Source organism: Xyrauchen texanus, chromosome 16, assembly GCF_025860055.1.
Source record: "Xyrauchen texanus isolate HMW12.3.18 chromosome 16, RBS_HiC_50CHRs, whole genome shotgun sequence".
Classification (NCBI taxonomy): domain Eukaryota; kingdom Metazoa; phylum Chordata; class Actinopteri; order Cypriniformes; family Catostomidae; genus Xyrauchen; species Xyrauchen texanus.
In genome coordinates, this window is record NC_068291.1 from 21,929,395 (window position 1) to 21,955,304 (window position 25,910).

At 36.7% G+C, this 25,910-nt stretch overlaps 1 protein-coding gene across 1 annotated transcript; it reads right to left on the reverse strand.

Moving 5' to 3' along the window:
• On the reverse strand, positions 1–24,184 carry apoba (apolipoprotein Ba). Its single transcript, XM_052144901.1, has 29 exons — positions 24,091–24,184; positions 23,650–23,709; positions 23,058–23,170; positions 22,802–22,947; positions 22,529–22,676; positions 22,231–22,383; positions 22,016–22,140; positions 21,486–21,574; positions 20,019–20,466; positions 19,785–19,899; positions 19,518–19,661; positions 19,180–19,385; positions 18,143–18,347; positions 17,873–18,052; positions 17,586–17,789; positions 17,309–17,476; positions 16,990–17,195; positions 16,660–16,842; positions 16,409–16,539; positions 15,668–15,878; positions 14,783–14,955; positions 14,514–14,689; positions 13,914–14,029; positions 13,381–13,754; positions 5,366–12,949; positions 4,844–4,955; positions 4,712–4,741; positions 4,399–4,585; positions 1–3,609 (listed from the first exon to the last, which is right to left on the reverse strand). Exons 1-29 carry the CDS (start codon positions 24,140–24,142, stop codon positions 2,389–2,391), a joined length of 13,260 nt encoding a protein of 4,419 aa, XP_052000861.1. The 5' UTR covers positions 24,143–24,184; the 3' UTR covers positions 1–2,388.
• Between the last annotated feature and the right edge of the window lie 1,726 nt (positions 24,185–25,910).

Consider the following 25,910-nt stretch of genomic DNA (forward strand, 5'->3'; position numbering starts at 1 on the left):
GCAAGTTTATTTATATAGCACATCTCATACACAATGGCAATTCAAAGTGCTTTACATAAAAATTATAAAGAAAATACAAGATACATAAAACTTAAAAAAAAAAAATTAACCAATTAAGAACAAGAAATAAGAATAAAAATACAATTAATAAAAACACTAAACACTATTTATTACTAAAATAAATAAAAAAGAAGAAAGAATCAGAATCAGAGGAAAAGGCATATAAAGGCATAATAAAAGTAATCCATATGACTCTGGTTGTTAAATCCATGTCTTCAGAAGCGATATAATAGGTGTGGCTGAGAAACAGATAAATATTGAATTCCTTTTTTACTATCAATCTCCACTTTAACTTTATTCTTTTGTTTTGGCAATTCACATTCTTTGTGCAAATGCATTTTTTCTTCTTTCTTTTTTTTCTCTTCTTTTTATGCCAAAGAACTATCAACACAAAAGGAAATGTTAAAGGGATAGTTCACCCAAAATTAAAATTATCTCATCATTTACTCACCCCCATGCAATCCCAGATGTGTATGACTTTCTTTCTTCTGCTGAACACAAATGAAGATTTTTAGAAGAATATCTCAGCGCTGTTGGTCCACACAATGCACGTAAATGGGTGCCAAAAAATCCGACGCTCTAAAAAGCGCATAAAGGCAAAGTGAAAGTAATCCACAAGACTCCAGTGGTTAAATCCATATCTTCAGAAGCAATTTGATAAGTGTGGTTAAGAAACAGATCAATATTTAAGTTAATTTTTGCTAGACATTATTCTCCCTGCCCAGTAGGGGGAGTATACACGAAGGTTGAGATGAACACACCAGCTGGGAGATGAAGTGATATCTCTGGGATTTACATTTTTTGTTCAGGGATGTAATGGTTAGCATCTAAAATAAATAAATAAATAAATACAAAATCACCAAAAGCACAACAAGAATGTGAAAGTAAAAGTAAAGTGGAGATTAACGGAGCAGGGAGGAGAATTTATAGTAAAAATGGTCTTAAATATTTATCTGTTTCTCAGCCACATTTATTATATCGCTTCTGGAGAGGTCGATTTAACAACTAGAGTCATATGGATTAATTTTAAGATAAATTATGTGATTTTTGAAGTTTAAAATTCTTTGGCACACATTCTCTTGCATTGTATGGACCTACAGAGCTGAAATATTCTTCTAAAAATCTTCATGTTTGTTCTGCTGAAGAAAGAAAGTCACACTCATCCGGGATTGCATGAGGGTGAGGAAATGATGAGAGAATTTTTATTTTTGGGTGAACTATCCCTTTAAGCAGCATGTTAGTTTCAGTCACCATTCACTGTCATTGTATCTTTTTTCCATACAATGAAAGTGAACGTTGACTGAGGCTGTCATTCTCCTTTACATCTCCTTCAGTATGCCAAGTAAGAAAGTCAACATTTAATTGAAATAACATAAGGATGAGAAAATGATGACAGAATTTTCACTTTTGGGGAACTGTCCCTTCAAATATTATAATGCGTTAAGTTCATCCAGGTACCCACAAGGATGAAAAAACTTCTGGCAGTCCATTAAAGGTCTAATGTGGCAGAAGAGTCAGAAGAGGCCTATATACCCCCCTCTCTGGTGCTGATGATCTCTGACCTCCTCTGAAAAGTCTGCTGTGGGAAAAGCAGCAAGAACTTCAACACAGCATAGTCCCAGATTCCAAACAGGTGGCAGTCTCTCTGCTTAGCAACATTTGTTTTGATGAGGTTATATGAAATAACGGCAGGAGGGAACTGTTCCCCACCAGGTAACCAGGGGCAGTATATGGTGGGAATGTAACCTACTATATTAGATTGGTGTGGTCTATGCACTGACTGGAGCGAAACAGCAAGGTAGGTTAACCATTTCAGATATAAGGAGAAGCTGAAGTGAAACACTGCTTTCTGTTATTATGATGATATTGCCCTCTTTTGGCCAAAAGCTGTCAACACTTTTTCATAATTCAAATTTATTATCCAGTATCTGTATCACCAATAAATCACAATCTGATGACCTGCTATTAGTGATTCATGAAGAAGTTTTTAGATTACATAAATATTCCCAATCTTTACACATTTCATGTTATTTTCATCAAGCTTTTATGCAATGTCTTTCAGTTGTTCTATTGACATATTTCCTTTAATTTTCTTTAATTACATACATTTTTCCAAAGCATTTTTTTTTTTGCTTAAGTGACTAAAGTTTACTCACAAACATGCAATAGATTATTTATAACATTCAGTTGTACATTCAATAACAACAAATTATATGATAAAGATGACACAAAATAAATGTAACATTGTTTATGGAAGCACAATATCCGAAAGAATAAAATGGTAGTCAACAAAAGTGTTTGTAATACAGACCTTTTAGATAAAAGGTTTTATGCCATGCTGGGCCATTGACTAAAAGATTTCCAATAAAAAGGAAGAGGAATTTCAACATCCGTCTTTTTGCTTGACACCTTTATGTATGGACCTGTATATGACGATGCTGACTTCATAAATTCAAGGTAGCTCTTTAAAAGACTATTTATATATGAGTCTAACACCATGAGAAAATCATTTAGATTGGAGTTGAGGTTGTCCATGGTCATTTCATTGTACAGATCCAGGACCTTACTTTTGCAGAAGTCTTTGAACTCAAACAAACCCCTTTTTGCTTCCCGATTCCATTCACGAATCATTTGCATCACTTGTAAGTTGCCTGCCTCTTTGTAAACGTCATTGATGTATGAGAAAATGTCTTCCAGTTTTTCAGTCCTGAAAGAATTCAGGAACTCTTCTGTCTTTTGAATGTGAACCGTCAGGGTGTTTAACATGTCATGGATCTCTTTGTCCAGTATGAGGTTTTCCCAAGACTTTTTCACCTGAATAATCTGATCCTGTGCAGATATCATTGCAGCCTTCAGATCCTCCAAAATGTTCTTCCCACTAATAACTCTAGTGGTGCCAGGAAGAGTAAATTCTACTCTGTTAATGTAACCTGCAACAGTGTCAACAGTGGCCTCCATGAAACTGAAAAACCTTGCAGTCGCTCTATCGATTGCCTTTGAAATGAACTGCTTGATCCTATGGTACAACTCTTGCCCAGTAAGCTTCTCCTCCAGACCTGGCAGGTGGAATTTGGTGTCACTCAAGAACATCAAGACAGCATCCAAGAGAACTCGCATGTTTGACTCATAGCTGTGAAGGAGTTCTTTGGCATTACTGGGGAACCTCGTGCTCAACTCCTGGAGATCAATCTTTGGTAGGCTCTCCAATGTTCTTCTGACCATCTTTTTCCCCTGTTGTCTGAGCTGCTCGACTGAACTCTGCAGAGCATCAAATGTGCGGGGGATCTCCTGGAAAGATTTCTCAATACCGTTGGAGAGTGTGTTCTTCAGCTTAAGGGCTGCACGGTTCAGGTCCATGCCAAAGTGATCAAAGTGGTACCGATTGATAAACTTGTGAATTGCTGCTGTGATGGAAGGGAGTCTGTCTTTAAAGCCATTAATCATATCAGAGAGTCCGTTGATATAATAGCCAACCTGAATGCTCAGCTTTTCAGAGTTCTTCAAAGTCACCTTGAAACTCATCAAGTCTGTGTCCTTGTCAGATGTTGACTGCATAAACAATGCAGACATTTTGTTAAATTAATATTTAAAGGAATAGTTCACCCAAAAATAAAAATTATGTCAATATTACACACCCTAATGTTGCTCCAAATAGAATTCTCCTTTGAGGAGCTCAAAATATAAGCTTAAAACATTCTTCACAGGATGTAAAATAATGAATAGTGAAATAGTGACTCTGGTCTGTCAAGCTCGACAAGAGGTATAAAACCACAGTAATCGATACAACTTGTGCACTATGTTCCAAGTCTTCTGAAGCTATACAGTGCAATCACTTTGTGTGATGAACAGAATTAAATTCTAAATGATTCACTCTCAAACCAAATCAAAGGTAAGAAATCAAATATAGCGGCTACGGTGATAACATCAAAGCTTATTGATTCTTGCGACATGCCATCATGACATTTAGCCACAAGACACAATCAAAACCAATGTTATCGATATCACCTCTATATTTGATTTCAGAACTTTATTACTGATTTGATTTAAGATGGAATAAAAACTTCAGAAGACTTGGAATATAGTGCAGGAATAGAGTCGTATCAATTGCTGTGGTTTTATGATGTTTTTGTAGCTCGACAGACCAAAGTCACTATTAATTTTCATTACATGGAAAATATTATCCTATAAAACTTTTTTAAATTTCTCCTTTTATGGTTCAAAGAAAAAAAAATTATATGGGTTTGGAGCACATAATTACATATTTTTTTATTTTTGGGTGAATTATTCCTTTTAATAAGCTGTACAAATAATTGTCAAAAGATATCATTAGTCTCTTACCAAATATCTGCTGAACAGTTTACCATAAAACTGAGATGGTGACCTCTTTGTGAACTGGAAGCCAATAAAGCCAGCTGCTGGTGAGGATACTGTAGATGTGATTCCATTGCTGTGTGATGCATAGCGGAAGCTGACATCAGAAAAGGTCTGGCTTGTTACATCTATATTAAGTGTATGTCTCGAGGGACTGTAGAGTAAAAAACACACATTTACAGAAACATTAGTATTACAATTTTACAAAGCATAAAGCACATAAATGTAAGACCCTGATCTAACACAGAAATGAGGCTGATCATTAAAGCCAAAAGATTACCTGGAGACTGAGAGCTCCTCACGTTTCATTCTGTAGAAATAACAAAAGGCATTATAAAATTATGACAGGAGATGCAGATATTACAAATGTGCGTGCTTGAGAAATTGATGTGTTAGTATGCACAACACTTACCTTAGATTCTGATGGAGATCATGCTTCCAGTTTATATTCACATCACTATGGGTGAAGGTACACTTTCCATCTAGGCCCATAGCTCCATTCTCAAGAAGGATTGTGGCAATTGCTAAAAATGAAATGTGAATAGTCATGACATTTCTAACTATTTGAAAGTACATTAAAGGTCAAGTATGACATTTCTGTGCCTCCAGCATCACCAAACAGAATGGCAAAAGAATAATAATTGTTTTCAAATGGGTTAAACAAACACACCGTTGATCAGCTACTCCCACCACAAATAAATAGTCCTTCCCAAACTCATGCCATAGATTGAGCCAATGTGACTGGTTAATATGCTAAAATAAAACTATCTAAAACTCTTTGGGAAAATTACTGTATGATGCAAAAAAAAAACTTTAACATTATAAGTGGACCTCAGTGTTGATATATAAATTATATAAAAAAAAGTATGTCATGACCCCTTTACATTTAAGTGTCAACTGGTGAAAGGTATAAAGGAATGGCTTTTAAACTTACCATCCAGGTCATACTCCAGGAAAACCATGGTGGATTTGCTGGTGGACTTCAATGTGCCAAAAAATCCTGGCTCCTTGTTTTCCACAGTTCCAGTCCATGTATTGTTATAAATTGGGGAGGAAACTTTCACAGTTGCTGACAGGGCACCGAAGGTTGAGATGAACACACCAGCTGGGAGATGAAGTGATATCTCTGGGATTTCAATTTTTTGTTCAGGGATGGTAATGGTTGGCATCTCAAAATGATATAATATCTTTGTGATGTCATCCAGATGTATTGCATACTCGCCAATGTTAAAGGTTTTGGGGAGAGTAAATGATAATATGGTGATTTCATACTGTGGTAAATTCACAAACAGGTGTGCCATTTTGTCTTTCAGATATTTAGTTTTAATATTAATTCTAGGGACTTGCACCTTTGGTAAACCAGGCAAAATTATATCAAAGGCAGCTGTATTGATCTCATTGGAAATTGCAAGATTCTGCAAATCAATAACAAAGGATGGCACATGGAGAGTAGTGAAAGGCACAGTAAACTCTGGAACAGTTATTACTGGTGGTAATGAGATAGAATCAGGCAGGTCAGCTTCTTCAAATCGCATATCCACCTCCCTAATCATTTGTGTAATCCCTTTGAACCAATGTGGAACTCCGAGGGTTATTTGTGGGATATTAAAAGTGACACCATTTTCAAATTCTTTTTTAGGTAATGCAAATAGTGTTCCCTCCATGCTCTTGGTATATATAAGAACAGTTGATGCATTGATGAACTGCAATTGGTCAGCAGTGGTGACCTCACCAAATTTAAATATGTCCCACAGATTCTTCTGGTAGACTGGCAATTTGATGGCCTTCAGGAATGCAAAGTGTCCCTCAATGGATTCTGATATTTCCATGCGTATTTCAGACTGATCGTTTGACAGTGTCAGATCAGAAGAATGGATCAGTTTTGCCAGTTGTTCCTTGCCACTCCAGTGTAATCTTTGCTTGTCTGAAGTGATAGAAATATCTGCATTATGCACTATGCCTGCATGACCAAGATTACTTGGCTGGGATATGTCAATATCAAGATAAGCAGACAGAGTTGTCAGTGGAACAAACTCAAATGTTGCCCTTACATTTTGCTTTCCATTTGTTGAAAATGAAGCAACACTAGCTCCATTAGTGCTCGTGTAAGACATTGTTGCATAAAAACGCCGCAGAGAACCCTCAAGTGCAAGGTTCTCAGTAGCATCGACAGTCCAGGTACCAGCCTTGTCATGGTAGGCTTTAGTGATTACATTAGTTTTCACTGTGGAATGAAAACCGTTGGCATCCAGATAAACATTTGCTTCGTTGTCCAAAGATCCAGCAAAATTTGCACGGTCCATGACTGTTGCATCTGTTGTTCCTTTACAAGTACTCTCCAAAGAGAAATAGGAAGACAGAGCCTCAAGAGCAAAATTATGGTCTATGCTTCCAGTGCCTTGTGTCTCGATTAGGGGTAAATTGTAAGAGTAGCTTAGTTTGATGTTAGAAGCCACGTTTGGTTTAGACTTTGTATTCCCACTAAGCATTTGTTTCAGATCCATCTTAAACACGGGTAGTTTAATTTTAGCCAGGTTTGTTAGGGAAGCCTCCATATTCCTCTTGGTGAGACTGACAGAACCCTCATGACTGAATTCTGCATTCATATGTTCTAAGGACAGGCTCGTAGCCATCTTCAGACCTCTCTTTTTATTGATAGTAGTACTGCCATCAAATCTACCTCTGAGGACATCAAAAACAGATGATGTTGAGACATCAAACTTGACCACACAGTCAGACTGATTGTACAGCCCACCACTGGCATTTACAGTTATTACTGTGGATTTGATTGAGAAATCATATGTCATGTTCCCAAACGCGGGTATCAAGATGTTGTTCTGAATCTCTGGTACTGTAAATGTGGGCAGGGTCAAGTCGCGAAGTGTCTCAGGCACATGCAAGACAGGTAGTTCCAAAGATGGAAGCACAAGAGTGTATGACGGCAATGAAAACCCCATCAAAGGAACTTTAAAACTTGGTGTGCTGACCTCCTTAGGTAGAAAATAACTGAATGCAGGCAATTCAGCTCTGAATGCTGAAACCTCGATATTCAGCATGGGTATGGTGTATCCAGGAACAGTGAAATATCTCGGTGGCTGGTTTGATGTGTCAATTTTGTACTTTTCATTATGAATTCTGGCTTCATTGTAGGAATTTGTGAGGGCTTCAAAAAGTTGGTCTCTTCCAAGTTCAAATTGTACATTCAAGATCTTGGCATTGTCATGGAAGGCTTCATAGATAGGCTCAAGGTTTAGCTCAAATATGTGCTTGTCAGGGTTTTTCTGGTACAAGACCTTAAAATCGATGTTAATTGATTGTTGAGGAGTGGCCAGAAAATTTTTCAGGCCATAATCTTCCCAAAGAGAAAGCTCTTTGATTTTTGGAGTTTTCATGTTCAAGTATGGGATTGTCATCTCCGGAACACTAATTGGAACAGTCAGGAAGTCAAGATTGGCTTCGCCATCTACAAATGCATAGATTCCAGCTTCCTTGTCACTGTTATCGAGTGTAAAGTTATGTTTGTATTTGTACTGATTGAAGCGAGCTAGACCTACCCAAAAAGCATGTTGATTATTAGAATTTAAAATCAGCCCAAAGTCATCTTGAAGATCGATTTTTCCAGTCAGTTTTAGGGGTAAGAAGATTTTGGAGTTCCCTTTATTTCTGCAATCAAGTGTTATCTCAAATGGTTGGGCCAAGAATTCACAAGTGTTGGATATACTCCCACTAACCTTTCCAATAAGCTCAGAATTATGTGAAAGTCTAATTTCCATTCGAAGATCCTCCATTTGAGCCTTCCCTTTCAGTGCCATAACACTGCTCTTGAAGAAGGGTGCTTCTGTCTCAGCCACTGCATCAATGGTGATGTGGCTTAGGATGACAGACTCTGCATTAACTAGCTGCTTTATTTTAAGGGTTCTGCCATTTGTCTCCCCAGCAAAATTAAGCTTTGCAGTGCCAGTATTGACAATGTACTTCAAATTGCTCTTGTGTGTGAATTCATCAGAATAATCCTTGCTGGACCTGCTGGTCCTTGATGGACCTGATGGAGCCCATTTTCCACTTCCCACTGTCTCAACAGTCACAGATATTGTCCCAGATTCAAAGTGGGCCTGCGCTGTTTTTGATAATATTACCTGACTTGAGAAATCGATGTTGGGGATGTTAAGATTATGGCTGTAAGTTGTCTCCATATTTGCAGATATTCCACTCTTCAGAGCAACACCTATATTGTTAATCAACTCTGCTGTGTATATATGAGTTGTGGCTTTGACCGCTGTCTTGGCTGTTGCTTCAGCTAAAGGACCACTTAAGAGGACAGAACCCTCATGGTCAATAGCAAAGGCCATGTGATTGACTTTTACGGTTTCATTGATGACCATTTTTCTCATTTTTGGAGCTTCGATTTGAAGCATTGCATCCAAAGTATAGTCAAGGAATTCAAGGCTTGACTTTGCATTTGAAGTAAGAGTAGCTTTAAACTGTGGGGATTTGGGTGTTCTTGTTGTGTTCTCAAGAGCTGCAGAAGTCATCAACGTATAGTGGGAAGAATCTACTATGAATTCACCATAAAGCTTGCCAAAAGCTGGTAAACATGGTTCCATTGGGATTTGAGGGAGCTTGACTTCAGGGATCGGCAACATGGTAATCTTATAACTCTCCAGGTTCAGTTTTGGAACAGTGATCTCTGGGAATTTGATCTCTAAAAGTGTGATCTCTGAGAAGGTCAAATCAGGTAAGTTAGGAAGATAAAGAGCACGTAAGTCCCCAAAGATAGCTTCAGGATCAACTTCTGGCATTTCTATCTGGCGAACTTTGTCAATAAAGTCAATAATGCACTGCTTCATTTTCTCAAAATCGATTGTAATGGAGGGGAAACTGAATAAGTCCAGAATTGAGAATTTGGGGATAGTTATCACTGCTGGAATTGTAATATCATGTATCCTCGCCAGTTTAATCTTAAATGCATGAATTTCGAGAGTTGTGAATGGAAGAACAAAAGTGGGTATTTCCAATTCTGCCATTTTCAGAGCATTGAGAACTCCCTCCACAGTTTGGATGATTTGATTCAGGAATTCCTTATCTTCAGCCATCTTCTTAATTTCTTCAAATAACTGTGTAAACTGTGATGAGATGTATTCAATCATATTGATGTAAAAACCACTTGCCCTTTCCAAGTAGACAGAGATTTCATCTCTTATGTCCATGTCACTGATTCTCTGTCTCACATCCTCCAGAATGTCTTGTACCTTGAGTTTTATGTCTTTATATGTAGTAGTGTCAATTACATCCAAAATATTGTTGCAAACCTCAGCTATCCTTGTTTTTTTCAATTTCTCTAGGTAATCATAAACTGTAACTTGCATCTCTCTTAGAAACTCCCTGGATGCCTCTAGTTTTTGTGGGATTTCATAAACCTCATTTATCTGCTTGTTAATATAATTTATTATTTCACCAATCTTTTCATTGACTTCGTCAGTAAAAGTGTAGTAATCAAAAGTATTTAAGGTATTTATAATTACAAGAATGTACTCATTTAAATCATCAATAATTTGCTTGAAATCCACAAGCTTTAACAGACGGACAATGCTATCCAAGAGCTCCATAACCTTGTCTGAAATGTACTCAAACTGAATAGATTTTAAAGTATCTGCAAAAGCCTTCACCATGTCTTGGATTCTGTACTGCTTCACTAATATAATGGCCTGGTCCACAAAAACTTCAATTTTCTTGTCAATTTCATATCTTAATAGCAGCTCCTGTGCATTTAAGTAAACACTATTGATTTTTTCTGGAATTTCGTATTCATCTATCCAGTTGACAATTACATCTTTTGTAGAATCCAGCACTCTCTCAATGTCTTCATATGGAATTTGATCAGATAGTTCTTCCACATACTGAGTCAAATCAATTGAGAGTATGTATTCTTTCAGGCTCTGAAGAAGCATCTTAATCTCAAATGTCTCAATGAGATTCCTAAGTTCGGTCAGTTTTTCCTGAAGTTTGGTTCTAATTTGATATTTTGCATCTAGTTGCTTCAACCAAGCCGCACTACTGTCTTGCAGCTTTTGTAAATCAATCTGTCTTATTATATCTTCAATAGCATCAATGCCTTTGATGATTGTTTTGGTTATTTCATAGTTCTCATCAAAAGCTTTCAGTTCATCTCCAATCTGTGTCAGAATGTTTGAGACAGAGTTGGCCCATGATCCACTCTCTATGGAATCTTTGATTTTAATCATTAGATCCCTAATTTTGTTTGCTAAATCAATAATGTTCTTTCCAGAAGCCTCCTTAATTTTCTCAGCATACACTTCAAGGTCATCTATTGTAATTGTATAGTCATGTATCAGAGAAATCAGCTGGTTCTTCACTTTGTTTACTTTGGTCTCCAAGTCCATGTCCTCTATGATGACATTCACTTTTTGAGGGAGTTCATCCAGTTTGGCCCTGATCTGACCAATCAAACCATTGATATCAAGACTATTAAAGTAGCTTTGGAGGGACTCAAATTTAAGAAGAATTGCATTTTTCATTCTTTCAAATGCAACAGAAAGGCTTTCAATAAATGGAAAATAAATTATGTGACAGTCACTGTTCTTATCATATTTGACAAACCCAGAAGCACTAAACTTTTGATTGTCTAACGGAACATCACTAAGATTTGTTTCTGGGTTAAAAATGTTTGTTTGAAGCACTCCAGAGAGCTGGACCCCCATATCGCTTTCTTTGTTGTAAATATTGACATCTTGGTTGTAGGCATGATTATTTAGCTTTGACTTGAACTTCCACATCACAGACTGTTCGTTAGGAATCAACAAGCTGTTGAATTTGTTTTCTATATGTGTTTCAGCTGACTCTCCATTTGGCAACACATGTACAGCAGAAGCTCTGCTGTCAAAGGACTTGGCAATGGCTAAAGGCTCTGCTTTTAAGAGGAACTTGCTGTAGACTTGACCAGTGTGTTTGCCGTAAAATTTCACAGAGCCATCAGCGTTCAAAATGGCATCAACAGTAAGGCTAAATGGCATGGCCATTGTGCGTATGTTTTTTTCAAGACGTAAAGATTCAGAATTTACTTGTGTCTTGCACTCCATAACAGATGACAATCCAGCAAAATATAAGTCAATTTTGTTGCTGATCTGGGAATCCCAAAAATTTGCAGTTGTATAACATTTGATAGTGCCAGCCAGATCTGCATAAGTTAATTCACAGCTGTGCTTGATGTTATCACCATCCCCACACTTTCCACTGAGGCTTCCAGATGCGTCCATCTTAAATGGCTCCATCTTAAGTTTGCCATTTCCACTGAGTCCAAAATCAAAAATCTCAAGTTCATTATTTGCATTTATTGATGTGACAAAAGGCCTCATGTTAACTTTAATATCATGGTTGTAGGATGCTCCATCACAGATGAAATTGTCTGTTTTGGAGCGGAAAGCCAAGGTCCATAAAGTTATAGAGAGGGTATGGGTGCACTCCGTCCTCATTTTCTGAAAAGTACCCATCATGGTATTGGAGAGACTCAGGCCTTGCTTATTAATACCCAAATTCATTGTGTTTCTTGCTGTGCCATCAAAGGCATTCCCTTTAAAAACACTGGTTAGATAAGCTTCTTTTGGTGAAATCTTACTGTCCGCACTGATCTCAAATGTGTTATCTTGGGCTGATCCTTTTGATTCAAGAGACATAGAGGCTCCATTATAATCAATAGCACCTTTAAAGATATTCTCAAATGTCAAAGAGCTTCTCTGAATGGCTGTTGTGCAACTGGTGGTCAAGCCATTTGTTCCCAAAATGAGTACACATTTGTGTGCTCCACGGCCATCTTCAAAATTAAGCGAACCTTCCAAGTTTGTTTCTAGGCCATTGCCATTTAGGGATCCAGTAAGGATGGTGTAAGCACGATGTGCTACATCATCTGCCTGGGTTTCAACTGTCAGACTGGCTTCTTCACTTGTGATATCAAGTTCAGCTTTACAGCGCAGAGCTTTCCCAACTGCTGTTGTGCTGCCATCTGACTTCAAAGTAAGCTGGCCTTTTTTGTGCTTTAACTCTGCCATATGCTTTAGAAAATCATTTTGCAAATTTGTTTTGGACAAAAGAGACAGCTCTCCATTGACATAAGATCCCTTGATCAAATTCTCACCCTGGATGATTGAGGAGTCCAACTTCAGTGTGGATTCACCCTTTCCTTCTCTTTTGGGTATATTGTAGATATAGGATTGGCTAAGTGTTGAGTTGGCATAGAGAGAGCCTAGCTTGATGAATCCATCAAAGTTTCCATCTCCAATGACCTCATCACTTGTGGTTGCAGACTGAGCCGAATAGTACAAGGAGGTGTGCAGACCAAGTGGGCTAGATGCTTCAATCCTGTAGTTGGTCCTCCCACTGATTTTATCAGCCATACTCATAGTTTCAAAGACACTGATGCTGGCATCAAGGAAACTATGATTGATGGATCCGTTTACAAGGTACTTCAGAGTATCATCCACTGTACCAGTGATCATGCCCATGCCTATGTAAAGAGTAAAAGAAAATTAAATATTTAATAATTATAATAAATGTGGTATTTTGGGGGTAAAACATCTTAAAGGTAAAGTTCACCCAAAAATTTTACTGACAGGGACCGACAGTCTCAGTTACCATTCACTTTTATTGTATGGAAAAAAGATGCAATGAAAGTGAAAGTTGAATGAGGGTGTCAGTTCCGAACTTTCTGCCTCACATCTCCTTATAATATCCAGGGAAGAGAGAAAGTCATATTGATTGGATCAAAATGGATCTCTTTAAGCGCTGGTGTACAGTATAAAAATCTAAGTAAAAACATTTTTAACATTCAGAATGCAAATTGTCATTTATTTTTGTCTATCTTTATAGATCAAATTAGACCAGGTAAATCATGCTTTTTGATGCACTGGTGTTAAGAAACCACTCAATTCAAAATACCTTCAACTTTGTATGACAGCGGTGTCACAGGACAGCTGGCCATCACTTTGTACTTAGCAATGTAACTAGGAACATCAAAAGTGTTGTTGCCACCAGCGATGGAGCCCTCCCAGTTATAAAAGTTGCTTTTCATCTTAACAGACACCTCTGCTACCCCTAACATGGGTAAGGAGAAGTCCAAACTGCTGGGAATTGTAAATGATGGAATCATGTAGTTGTTCTCAGGAATCTCCAGTCCAAAAAGGGGAATATAAATATGTGGAATTTTGAGGGTGGGTGGGATGTTGAGTTCAGTAGATGACTTTCCACCCAGGAGAAGAGGAATTGAAATTGAGATTTTGCCTTTGTTGAACTGGTATCTCATCAGTGTTTCACTGAGTTTAATAAAACAGGAAGAGACACATCTTTAAAATCATTTATAAGGTTATATATGCATTATATGCATGTGGGATATATACTGTATATGAGATATACATCAGTAGATATACGTTTTTAAATGAAAAAATCACAATTTAAAGGCCTCAATGTCTTACGATTTAAGATATAATTTTTCTGGTAATGATGGCAAAGTGAGCTCTGGGGTGCTTCTCTTGCTTCTTTGTTTGTTCACGTATGAGCCGCCTGATTTATCCAGCCAAATATTCGCTGCCTGGGGCCAAAAAAGACAGACATCAATAGATTGATCAAGATGAAGATCTGTAGCCTATTTCATTTATTATATCACTTTGGACAAATACAGTAAACAAAAGCTTTACTGCAGCTTTAACAGCGGAAGGCTGAAACATGTGTTTTTCTGCAGGATAACATAGGAGCCAGAAAGTCTTTGGTGAGACACAAAAAGAAGACTTAGATAGAATAGGAACAGTTCACCCAAAAATAACTCACCCTAACTTCACTCCTAATCCAAATGACTTTCATTCTAATGTGGAATACAATTTAAAATAAAATAAAAATCTTGAAAATAAAAAAGTATCTTGAAAGTAAATTTGCTCTGGTCTGCCAAGCTAGAATATGAGTTTAAAGTGACATTAGGGTGAGAAAATTATGAAAGAATTTTCACTTTTGGGTGAACTATTCCTTCAAGGTGTAATACATTTTATATAGTGAAAATATTTTTCATTTAATATACTTACCTCGAACCCTTTTGCAACAATGTGGCGAAGCTTCATGTCAGTCTTGGCGACTTTCCGGTCAAGCATATCATCAAAACTCGCCTGCAGCTGGTCACGGTACTCCTCCATGTTTGGGAAAAGTTTCTCAACCTCAGAGTTTATATCTGACTTAATTTCAAGTTCAACCTTGTTATTATCTGCAAAATCATCCACAAAACATTTCAAACCCCACTGACGAATTCCTGAAGGAATTCACAAGTTTGCTTTATTAAATATTTGTGCTTCATTACCGTATCTGAGGATGGCTTTCTGCACAGATGTTGTCTCTGGCATGTGAAAGGCTGTTTCAAGCTGCAGGATGAGTCCGTTTGTACTCTTTAGGCTGGCAGTTGCAGAAGTGTCCAAATGTATTGCTGGCACTGCCAACTGAAGCTCAAACAGACCATCCTTCATAGACTCTAGCCTGTTTAGAGATACATACATATCTACATACATATCTGACACTGGCCTTCTACTTACATGTGATGTCAAAATAAAAGTCTTGGTAACATGTTTTGCTGAGTTGCATGCAGTCAAATGTTTTGACACCATTTCTATTTTGCACACCTTGAAAGAAGTCATCAAAACGACTTCATAGTTTGAAAGAACACAAATTAAAATGAGAATAGAAAAAAAAAATGCAAATCAAATCTCTAATATTTAACCACCCTTTGTCTAGAATATAGCTTGGTACATTTGGCACACTAACTTAATTTAAAAAGAATTGGAGTAAAATTATTTTGCTGTGGGACACACCTTTAAACTGTAAGACAGTCATATATATTTTTTTTAATGGATAGAAATAATTTTCAAACAATAAAAAGTTAAATGTTTTTGTTTCTTTCACTCCTTCAAATAATGAAGGCATGGTTTAAAAAAGTCAGTTTTAATGTGATATTCACATAAAAAAAAGGGATAAAATCTGTTTCATTTCATAAATTGTCAGTTTACTGTCTGTCTACAAAACTAATTTCTAGTATTTATCATAACCTAATGTAGAAAGCTCTTTTTAAGATCATAAGAAACACAAATTTAGCAAAGAGTGTACAAACGTTTGACGGGTAGTGTATATGCACATTTCCCCACTTTCTCCTTTTAAAATACTGTATTTCAAAATGATAATTCTTTTTACTGACCTGGCACGTCCAACTAGGGAAAGTTGTGGGATGTTTCCATTCATCACATCAATAGTAAAGCCATGCATCTTTTTTCCTTTACCAGTGCTATCTGTAACTGCAAGCTTCATGCCAGCTTCAAGGTCATAATCAGGGATTTCAAGGTCAGTGGTGAGGATTTTCTTATTGCGGTTGTATTTCACAGATGCTGTGGCTTCAGCTGGGTCAGCACCTTTAAAAAAGGAGAAGTTGAAAACCTACAATGCCTATATTTTTACTCATTTTAAATTCTTAGGTACTAGACTACTCTTGGAAGAAATAAATCTTTAAAAAAAAAAAGTTGCTCTCATCTGTTGTTTTTAAACACTGATAAATGTACAATGTCAAACTGACATTGCTAGAAATATAAGAAGAAATTGTAACACTTTACAATCAATCTAATTTTTTTTACATTAGTTAACAACATAGGTTAACATGAACTAACAATGAACAATACTTTAACAGCATTTATGAATCTTGGTCAATGTTCATTTAAAAAAATAGTAATACATTTTTTAAATACATTTTGTATATGTTAATATTAGTTACTAATTAATGCACTATTAACTAACATGAACAAACAATAAACAATTGTATTTTTATTAACTATCATTAAAGAAACAAAAAATATTATTAATTGTTAGTTCATGATACCTAATGCATTAACTAATGTTAACAAATGGAACTGTATTGTAAAGTGTTACCAAATAAATAAATACTAACCCTCAGTCCTTAGAAAAAGTTTTACTGAGTCTACTTTATGGCGCCCTTCCTTGCCCTCCCTCAACAATTCGTATGCAATGGTCGCCGTATACTCAGACACTTCTCCTGTGGGCTGAAGTTCCAAAGCAAGCCTGGAAAGAAATGGTTTATTCCTAGTATCTTTAAAGTACATTATATACCAAAATCACAAAAATACTCTTCTTACAAATATTCATTATATTTATGCAGGAAATAATGTTTTTGTTTCTCACCTTGTCTCTCCTGTGAGTGGATAGTATGGGGAATTATTGGTGGAGCTAGCATTTGAATAGAGTAAAATGGTGCAGTACTTCATGCCAGGGAAGATAGGATTACACTCTGTCGATTCAGTCCTGTCCTCCACCATTGAAGGGACAATCTTAGTCTGACTGGCGGTCACTGAGAGTATCTTGTTGCTGTTGTGGAGAAGAGCATGTTTTTAAACTTTTACATTGGGTTCCTCCCAATCTGAACATTAGGTTACGTCCAAAGAGCATAAATACAGATTCTCTCTTTGATAAGGAACAGTATATGTAGGATACAGAAAGTTCAGTTTGGCCTACCTAATGCTGAAGAGCTGGGTGTTTGCCTCTGGTGCAGGAATGGAGAACTTGATCTGATTGTCAATTATGGTGACCTTTGCATTCAAAGCACTTTCATGATACATGTTTGTGTGTGTCTCAATCCCAGCTACCACAAATTCTGGGATATAAACGCCCATTTGGGTAACAAACTCCACCCCAACAGATGGCATGAACGACAGCTGTTGCTGTGAATAATGACAAAAAAACATTAACAATTTGCAACTGAATTGTGGCATGACAAAAGGCTAAATTCCAGGTTTATGGATTTAATGTAAACTGCACTAGTGAGAAGGATTACCATCTGACGGTCAATGGTCAGACCTCCTTTAGCTCCAGGAGCCAGGACTCCAGACAGAGAAAACTTGAGTGGAAAACCAGCACTTGTAGGCAGCGTAAAGGCTTTGTCCAAGAACATGTAGTGGACAAAAAGTTCATTTTCCATACTAGATGTCAACTTTTTCAAAAACTGTAATGAGAAGAGAAAATCAGAGCTGATTAAGTTAACTGCTTATAAAGATTTCTTTTATCTGGGTAATGCATTTGCCGTGTATTAAAATTCTATGAATTAAACATACATTCAAAGACATCGACTTGAACGTTTCTGTGTACAAGTTGATGTACTCAATGATGAGCTTGAGCTCATTGGTTTTTATGTATCCCAGTTCTGTTCCCAAAAACCGAAGGTAGGCCATTGCTTTAGGGGCATCTTCAATCTGTTCAAGGTGTTTATTGAAATCGGAGAGGTATTCCTTGATATTCCTCATAAAATCATGAGGGACCTAAAGGGAGCAGAAGTATTATTTTTCAATAAGATGAAACTTAACTGTCCACTTTATGATATTCTTTCGTTCTTTGCCCGTACCTGTCTTTTCATCCTTTCACCTCTTATGGAGGAAATCCATTTATCCAAAACCTTTTTGAATGGATGTGGAATCTTGTCATTGACCCAGTACATAGCCTTCGAGATGGCATCAGGGAAGAAACCATTTTCACCGAAAAGAACCTCAATGGCAGGCTCGAAGCCTTCACCCTCAAGACCAATCTAAAAAAGATGTCATAACAGGGATTCATAACAGTAAAAATAAAAAGAAAGGATAGAACATATAGCCATTTTTAAGCACAAATGCAGTACCTCCAGTATTTCTGCATTGAAATTGTCAAGTGTGGTGGCTAACATGACTTCTCTGGGCATGTAATTGGCAGAGTCAAAAATCATGTTGCTTTCTATTGAGCCAGTCCATGGGACATCAATTTTGTAGTTACGTGAGAACTTATTGAAATCCATAGGGTTAAAGCTCTCATCCTCCTCCAAGGCTTTAAGGATATAGTCCTTTGCACTAAACATAATATAAAACATAGAACAACATCTACAGGTATGAAGACTTTAATCTTAGCACTACTTTACACAATCAACAAACACTTTTGAGTTAAGTATAGAACATCCACTCTCTGCCTCTGCTTCCAACAAAATCAAGACAAATAACCATGTCAAGTGATTTGTCAAGACAAACTTTGATGTATGCTTGACAAAGACTTGTCTGAAGTTTAAAGTTTAAGAAGCCTTGACGTTTGAAGCTTATTGTGTAGTTTTAAAGCTGAAGTGTGTAATTGCTGCTAGCACCACCAAATGGAATTGCAAAAATAAGTTTTATTTTCAAATGGCCCCCAACGAATGCCATTGTTTGAATCAATGTTGTTGTGTCAGGCTGGATGGGTGGCTCAAAACAAACTTTTTTGTAACGCAACAGAGGTAGTGTTTAGAGTTTTCAATAAATCACCTATGAAGGTCTTATTGTTGTCTCTGCATTTTAAGCTGGTGTAGGAAAAAGTATTTTAACATCAAATGTTACATTGTTTAGCTTTATTACTTTAAAATCTATATAATGTTGAGGTGGATAAGACAGACAGATGTATGGTCACAGATATATAGTCTATCACATACAGATATATAGTCTGAAATTTTCAATGGAAGACAATGCGTATTTTGGCCCATTATGTCACACTAAGTCAGAATAGGCTAAAGGTCTTTGGAGGATGTAATTTAAACATAATAATAATAAGCCTGAACAAGAATGTCAGTTTGTAAGCTTTGTCAAGCCAACATAATTAGAAATAATAATAAACAACACAAATGGAAGCCAAATTCTGTGTTTGAAATCATGTACATACTTGGTTAGGTTTGGATCTTCTGTTTCCAATATGTTGGTGATATGAGAAGAGACAAAGCTCTTAACCTGCTCGTTTTGCTCAGTTTTAAGTGTCCTCAGCACGATGTCTGCTACATCAGGGTTTCTCATGAGCATCAGATAGGCTGCAATGCGTTTTTGGATAGGTGCTTCTGGATTCGTGTACTGTTGTATCAGGGCACTTTTCACCTAGTAACAAGAAATCAAAATATCAAATGTTTTTGCAATGAATCAAGATCATATTGACTGGTTTTCACTTTTAGGAATTATAGTCTTCAAGCAGTATATTATAAAGTTACATAGATCTTAACAAGACTTTACATCTGAGTCCATTTCCATGAGTCTGAAAGCCTGGATAGCTGCTTTTTGTACTGGCAGAGAGGAGTAAGTCTGGCCTATGCAATTTAGGAGAGAAGACTGCAATGAAGGGAAACCCTCCATAGACTTTCCCATAACACCAATAACCTGTAGAACACAAAACAAATAATGATGCATTCATATAAAACAATAATAACAATAATAAAATTAAATGAATAGATAAATAAAAATGTACAAATAAAATGAGAGTAATTTAGGTATGATATGTACTCTTAGAGTAAGAAAGGTACTGTCTTCATCTCCAGAGCAATCCCCTAGCATGAACTCCATGAATTCAGCTACTTCCTTCACTTCAGGTGTTGACATTGCTTGTCCTTGAGGAAGTCTATGGCAAAACATACATTTACATATTATAATTTAACTTGAGAAATGGCTGGTCATAAAATCACATCAAGACTGATGACAGCTAAGAGGCAACATGCATCATATACCACTGAAACTTACTTTTTCACAGTGTTGGCAAGAGCATACATGATTGCCTTGCTCTGCTTGTTCTGGGCCATGCTCAGCATGTCTCTAATCTTTTGAGGGCTGGGCTGTGTTAAGAGACCAAAAGCATAGACTATGGCATCCACCTCTTTTGCTGTTTCATCAAAAGTTCTGAGGATCTTCAAGATGGCACTGGTACATTCATTAGTTCCACACTGGAACAGAGTCTGCCATGTAAGCCACTCTGAGATCTTCATCATCTCGTCAGCTGCTCCAGAGAGTGTCTCATTTTTCAAGCCACGGACTTCAGACACCAGTTTATGGAACAGACTGGCTCTTTGTTGACTCTTTCCTGAGCTGCCCAGGGTGTTGAGCTCTCTCATTGTGGCAAGCACATTATCTTTTGATTGAATGGGAAGCTTGTCTTCCACCTGCTCTAAAAAGAAATTCCTCTCAAGAGTGTCTGTTAAAAAGGGGAAGCGAGAGAGAGAAAAATATTTTTTTAGTTTATTCTATATGAACCTCCTAATGTCTCAAATCTGAATAATCCTCTTAACCTTGTGCGACCCCGCATGCACATGCATGGATATTGCATTTTGCTTTGTTACATGCAACTTGTAATTTAATCTAAACTAACAGATCTCAGGTCAGGAGACTCTGGGCCATCAGAAAAGGGTTAAACTTTCAACGCATTGAGTCATGTGAAAAAACAACATGGTGCTGATCACAGCAGAGTTTGTCTTTGGGAGAAACGGCAACATAACTACATCTACATCAAGTAGTGTATACTTAAGTTAATTTATTTACTATATTTACTGTGCATTATCACATGTGAATCTTCTCCACAACAGCAACAAGATGCTCTCAGTGTCCTCCACTCAGACTAATCAGAGGATTTAAATGGAAAAATAAGCTGCAATTGAAACTGTTCTGAGACCAGTGCATACAGACAGTACACTAGAGGTTACGTCGTTCACTAAATAGGGAGCAAGGGAGCATCCTATAACTTTCTATAACAAGTGCATTCACTCGTAAAATCCGACCAAAAGTTCAGTCTCAGGCTGCAGATGATGTTAGACCACTCAACATGTTTGACAGACATGGTACAATGATAATCAGTACATATATTTAGAATTTATAATGTATAATTCTATTTTAACATGGTTGGCAGTGTTTGGATGATGTGGACAGTGGTGGACATAATTGATCAGTGGTGGACATAATTTGATTAAAAAAAAGACTTTCTAGTCTTGGTATTATTTAAAATTTCACAACGTAGTCCACAAATGCTGCATTCGAGTTTTAAAAATTATATTTTTCTAAAAAAAAACCGTATTTCGTATGTTTATTAGGTGGTATTAGGTATATATATGTTACAAATCAAAATAGAAAATGGAAAATGCACACAGCAGTAACGCTCGGGTAACAGTAGGTTAAATCACAAAGTAAAACAATTTAACATCCTTAAATCGAGTTACCCACCATCTTTGTTCAAATATCTGTTGTTGATTTTCACTGAATCTCGCAGGGTTAGACTCTGTATAACTTCTGCGGAAATGCCATACTGCCCCCTGTAGGAGATACGATACATTTACATTTCACTAACATGTCAAATGTGAAGTGTGTGATTTTTTTTTGGATGATAAAATATTGTATATTAAAATTGTTATAATTGTTAAAAACAACTTAAAGTACGTCTTTCGTAAGTTGGTTCCCCAAACAGTTTAAAAACGGTGGCACTGTGGTGCCATCTAAACATCTCTATGTGTTCTGATTTACAACTGGACCAGTCCCACATAGCAACACTGACTCAACCAATGGCTTTAGTTTGAGGTGGGACAATATGTTTGACCAACCAATGACAAATGGGGGTAGTGTTTGGGAAACTGGAAAAGTCATTACTTTTTCATTTCAATTTGGTGATGACGCCAATGCTAAAAAAATGACACATCACCTGTAGGATCAGTCACCAGACACACAAAACAAAGACTTCATAGGAAGAGATTACACACTCATGAGAGAATGGTATGAAGAGATGCTTCTCTGTACACTGGGCTTCAGTCATGTGCTTTCTCCTGTTGTCAAACTGGTAGTTGCAAGTCTGAGTGCTGCTGATTAGCTTGGAAATAAGTCCATTCTGCACAGGCATAAATTAGAAATAATTTTAAGGACTTTATAAATTAGATGGATATTAAAAGACTGGATATTAAAGGAAATATGTTCTCACCAGGCCAGGTAAAAGGGAAAGGGGGCTGGTGGGCAGATTGTGAGGTGAGAAATGGCTGCAGTCTGACAGATCTCTGACCACTGTGACATCTGTGTCAATGTCCTTTCTCGAGTTGACTGTGAGATCAGTCTTGCATATACCATAGATTGTACTCTTAAAAATTAAAAGCAAGTTAAGAGATTACGAAAGAGCAGATAAAGCTGCAGTTTAAAGTCTACAGAGATGTAAATAAAGAAGTTTATACAACATAATGTATACTGCATTTTGCATGCACTTGATGTCTTTGTTTGAAACGAACCATTTGTTCATTGTGTTCTTCCTCCAGGACTGGTGCAAGAAGAGCAGAAATTATTCCTCTTTTGATGTTCAAAATGCTTTCCGGCTCGTCCTTCTCTGGGTAAATGGAGACATGCGTTACCTGTTCCACAACAAAATTCAGAAGGTACCTGAAAATGAAAGTACCAAAGACCATTATTCACTTAAATAAAAGATGCATTATCATTACTGCTTTAAAGAAAAAAGAGCTATATAAGGGAGTAACATTCCAGATGTTATGAGCTGTTCCACATACTTCTCCATGGCAGCCTGGAAGGCCTCAGATCCGGCAGCCTGCTTGTACACAGGCTGACCCTGTGCGTCGATGACTGACACCTCGCTCAGGACACATTCTTTTGTGTGAAGGACAAAGCTACATGTCTGTGGGACGTCAATTTCAACCTAATGGTGGAGAGAGTAAATACTGTACATACATATTCTAATGTGTATATATATGCAAAACCTGAGGTTAAGGAATTTTTAGGCATACAGGTTTTGTAATTCTTGCTTACCTGACAGGAGATCTTTGGCCCATTCCTGAGGTTAGCTGTACCTGTCACCCCATTTTTGCTCTCGGCAGTGTACTGATAAACATATTTCCTTAAGTTCTTAAACCTTGCAGCCACTTGAAAAGTCAATACATGAGAAACAGACACAACATTTGAATGAACTTTTATAATATTGTCAATCATGATAATAACAACAACTTTGCAACTCAAATAATTTCACAATTGCATTATTTCCATGCTTAGTGATTATCACGTTTAATTCACTGCTATTGCAGTTTCAGGGTCAGTTCCAAGTAATCAGATATGCTGGAGACCTTTGGACCATTTGTTGACAGAATGGCACCTCTGTGATTCAATACTCTTACACATAAACAGTGGAGTGCCAGGGTCCAGTGCTGCTATCTTCCTCACCAGATAGTAACAGAGCAAGCCAGAATAAAATTCTCGAACTGATTGGTTGCAGAACATTAAAAATACACTACAAATAGCTAACCTTGCTCCTACAATTACTCCCAATGAGAGCATCATGTTGATTCTCTTTGAGAGTGATTGTAGCAGTCAGGTTATTTATTTGTTCTATAGGTTGGTAACTTACATGGGCATATGGATGGTTGATATTCTCCATTTTCTTCCTCAACTACCTCAGCATTTGCTTCTACAGAGGCATACAAAGTAGTAAATGTAGATTTAATTCTACATTTGACAAAACACCACAAAACCAAATTATGTAAACTGAATCAAAAGGATCAGAAAGAGATTTAAAGTCAGTGAAGCACAGTACATTTTTCATAAGAAACATTTCTCTTTAAAACAAATACTAGTTCTTTTATGAGAAGGTATAGCAATAAAGTATCATAAACAATTACTACCTAAAAATACAAATAAAAAATACACTGGGATTTAGAAGAAATATAGACAAAAAAGGAGAATAGGAAGAAGAATATCTAAGCAATGTAAAGTACATAGTACTGACTAATACAGATAAATTGATAGATGATACTATAGCTTACTAATACAGATATACATAGAGTCTTACCTGCCAAGATATGTGCACTGATGAAGAGTAATAGACACAGTTTAGTGTCCATCTTTATGGGCACTACAAAACTAATTAACTAATTATTTTTTCTGATTTTTATTTAGTTTTATTTTTTTGTCCAACTTCTCTTAAATATCTCTCATTCCCACTATGCATAGCCTTTATAGCCACCCCCACCCCCTAACCTCCAACTGAAGCCTCCTCCAATCAGACAAAAGACAACAAAATGAGAATCTCTGGCTTATCATTCAAAGTTCAAAAAACTTTGTGAACACATTCAGCACATGCATATATTCTATATGAGAGCACAAGAACAAAATGGGAAGAAAATGAAGAGTTAATATATTCAGGTGGTGTGGATGCACTCTAGTTTTGGACCTCTGAAACAACTGACAAGAGGAGAGTCACTCAGTTAGAGTGTTAATATGTATAGTAACAGTCCTCCAATTAAAGAAAAAGTCTACCCAAAAATGAAAATTCTCTCATCATGTAACTACCCCCATTGACATCCCAGATACATATAACGTTCTTCTGCAGAACACAAAATGAAGGTCCTTTTTTACTATCAATCTCCACTTTAACATTCTTCTTTTGTTTTTGGCTATGTGCATTCTTTGTGGGACAAGAATAGAAAAAAGGGATTATTGACCTGTTTCTAACCTACACTTAACATATCACTTCTGAAGATAAAGATTTAACCACTGGAGTCTTATTGATTACTTAAATGCTGCCTGTATGTGGTTTTTGGAGCTTTACAATGTTGGTACCATTCACTTGCATTGTGGTCCTACAGAGCTGAAATATTCTTGTAAAAATGTTTGTTTGTGTTTAGCAGAAGAAAGAAAGTCATGATGGCATGAGGGTGAACTATATAAGAAATTCAACCTGATCTCACAGAAACGTTTTATTGATTTAGTGGATGCAAATTATTTAGCCACTTTCTGCATCTTAAGGTTTGATTGTTTTGATATTGTCTTGGAAAAACAGCCAAATAAATCCATACATTTAACACAAAATAACATTTGAGTCATACCAAATTACTGTATAGGTTACTAAAGCTGATGTTTCATGGGCCAAAAACATTTAGGGGACAACCTTAAAGGAGATCTGATTGTCTGGGGTGTTCACCCCTTCACAGTTCCCTAATTATATGTTCCTTTTCTGACTGTACTGTATAAACAGGGTAGTATGTTGTAACACCTGATTCACAGATCTAATCAATAGGTTAATAAAAGGCAGAGTTTAGGAGTCCAAGCTGATATATTAAACATGTAAAGTAACTAGCTTATAGGTGCTATACAAAAGCATTGCATAATATGTTATGTAGGCTATATTCTGCATACTGTATATTGTTATTATTTACAATGCATAAATTCTTCTTTTGTATGTACTCCAGTGTGTGGACCATGCACCCAAATTTTTCACTCATCATTACACTTGTGTGATGAAGTGACACTAAAGTGATTTGATTAATTTTGTAAATCTAGTGGTCAAATGCTGAGTGAGACCAATCCATCTTCAGTGTAATTATAGAAACCTGGCTAGTGGCTATTATCAGGTCTGTGTGTGCAATTGCACAACCCTTCTCCTCTCTTCCGAAATCACTCTAAACCTGCTGATTTAGATTAAAAATGAAGAATTAGGAGGATAAATAAGTGATGATATGAGTGATTTAATGCTGTTGCTTGATTATTATGTAATCATGAAATCATAAAAATAAAAGCTACTGTAGTCGGATTACAAGTATTTCAAAATGTAATTTAATTTTGATTGACCAATTCTTGATAATCTTTAACAATCTGATTACATGTAATCTT

Bases quoted from the DNA above. Each gene is read 5' to 3' on its own strand.
- apoba (XM_052144901.1), bottom strand. From the start codon at position 24,142: ATGGACACTAAACTGTGTCTATTACTCTTCATCAGTGCACATATCTTG. The intron at 16,843-16,989 runs GTAGGCCAAACT...TCTCCACAACAG, and splicing joins ACCCAGCTCTTCAGCATTAG to CAACAAGATACTCTCAGTGA. The intron at 13,755-13,913 runs GTAAGACATTGA...TATTAAACTCAG, and splicing joins GAAAAATTATATCTTAAATC to TGAAACACTGATGAGATACC.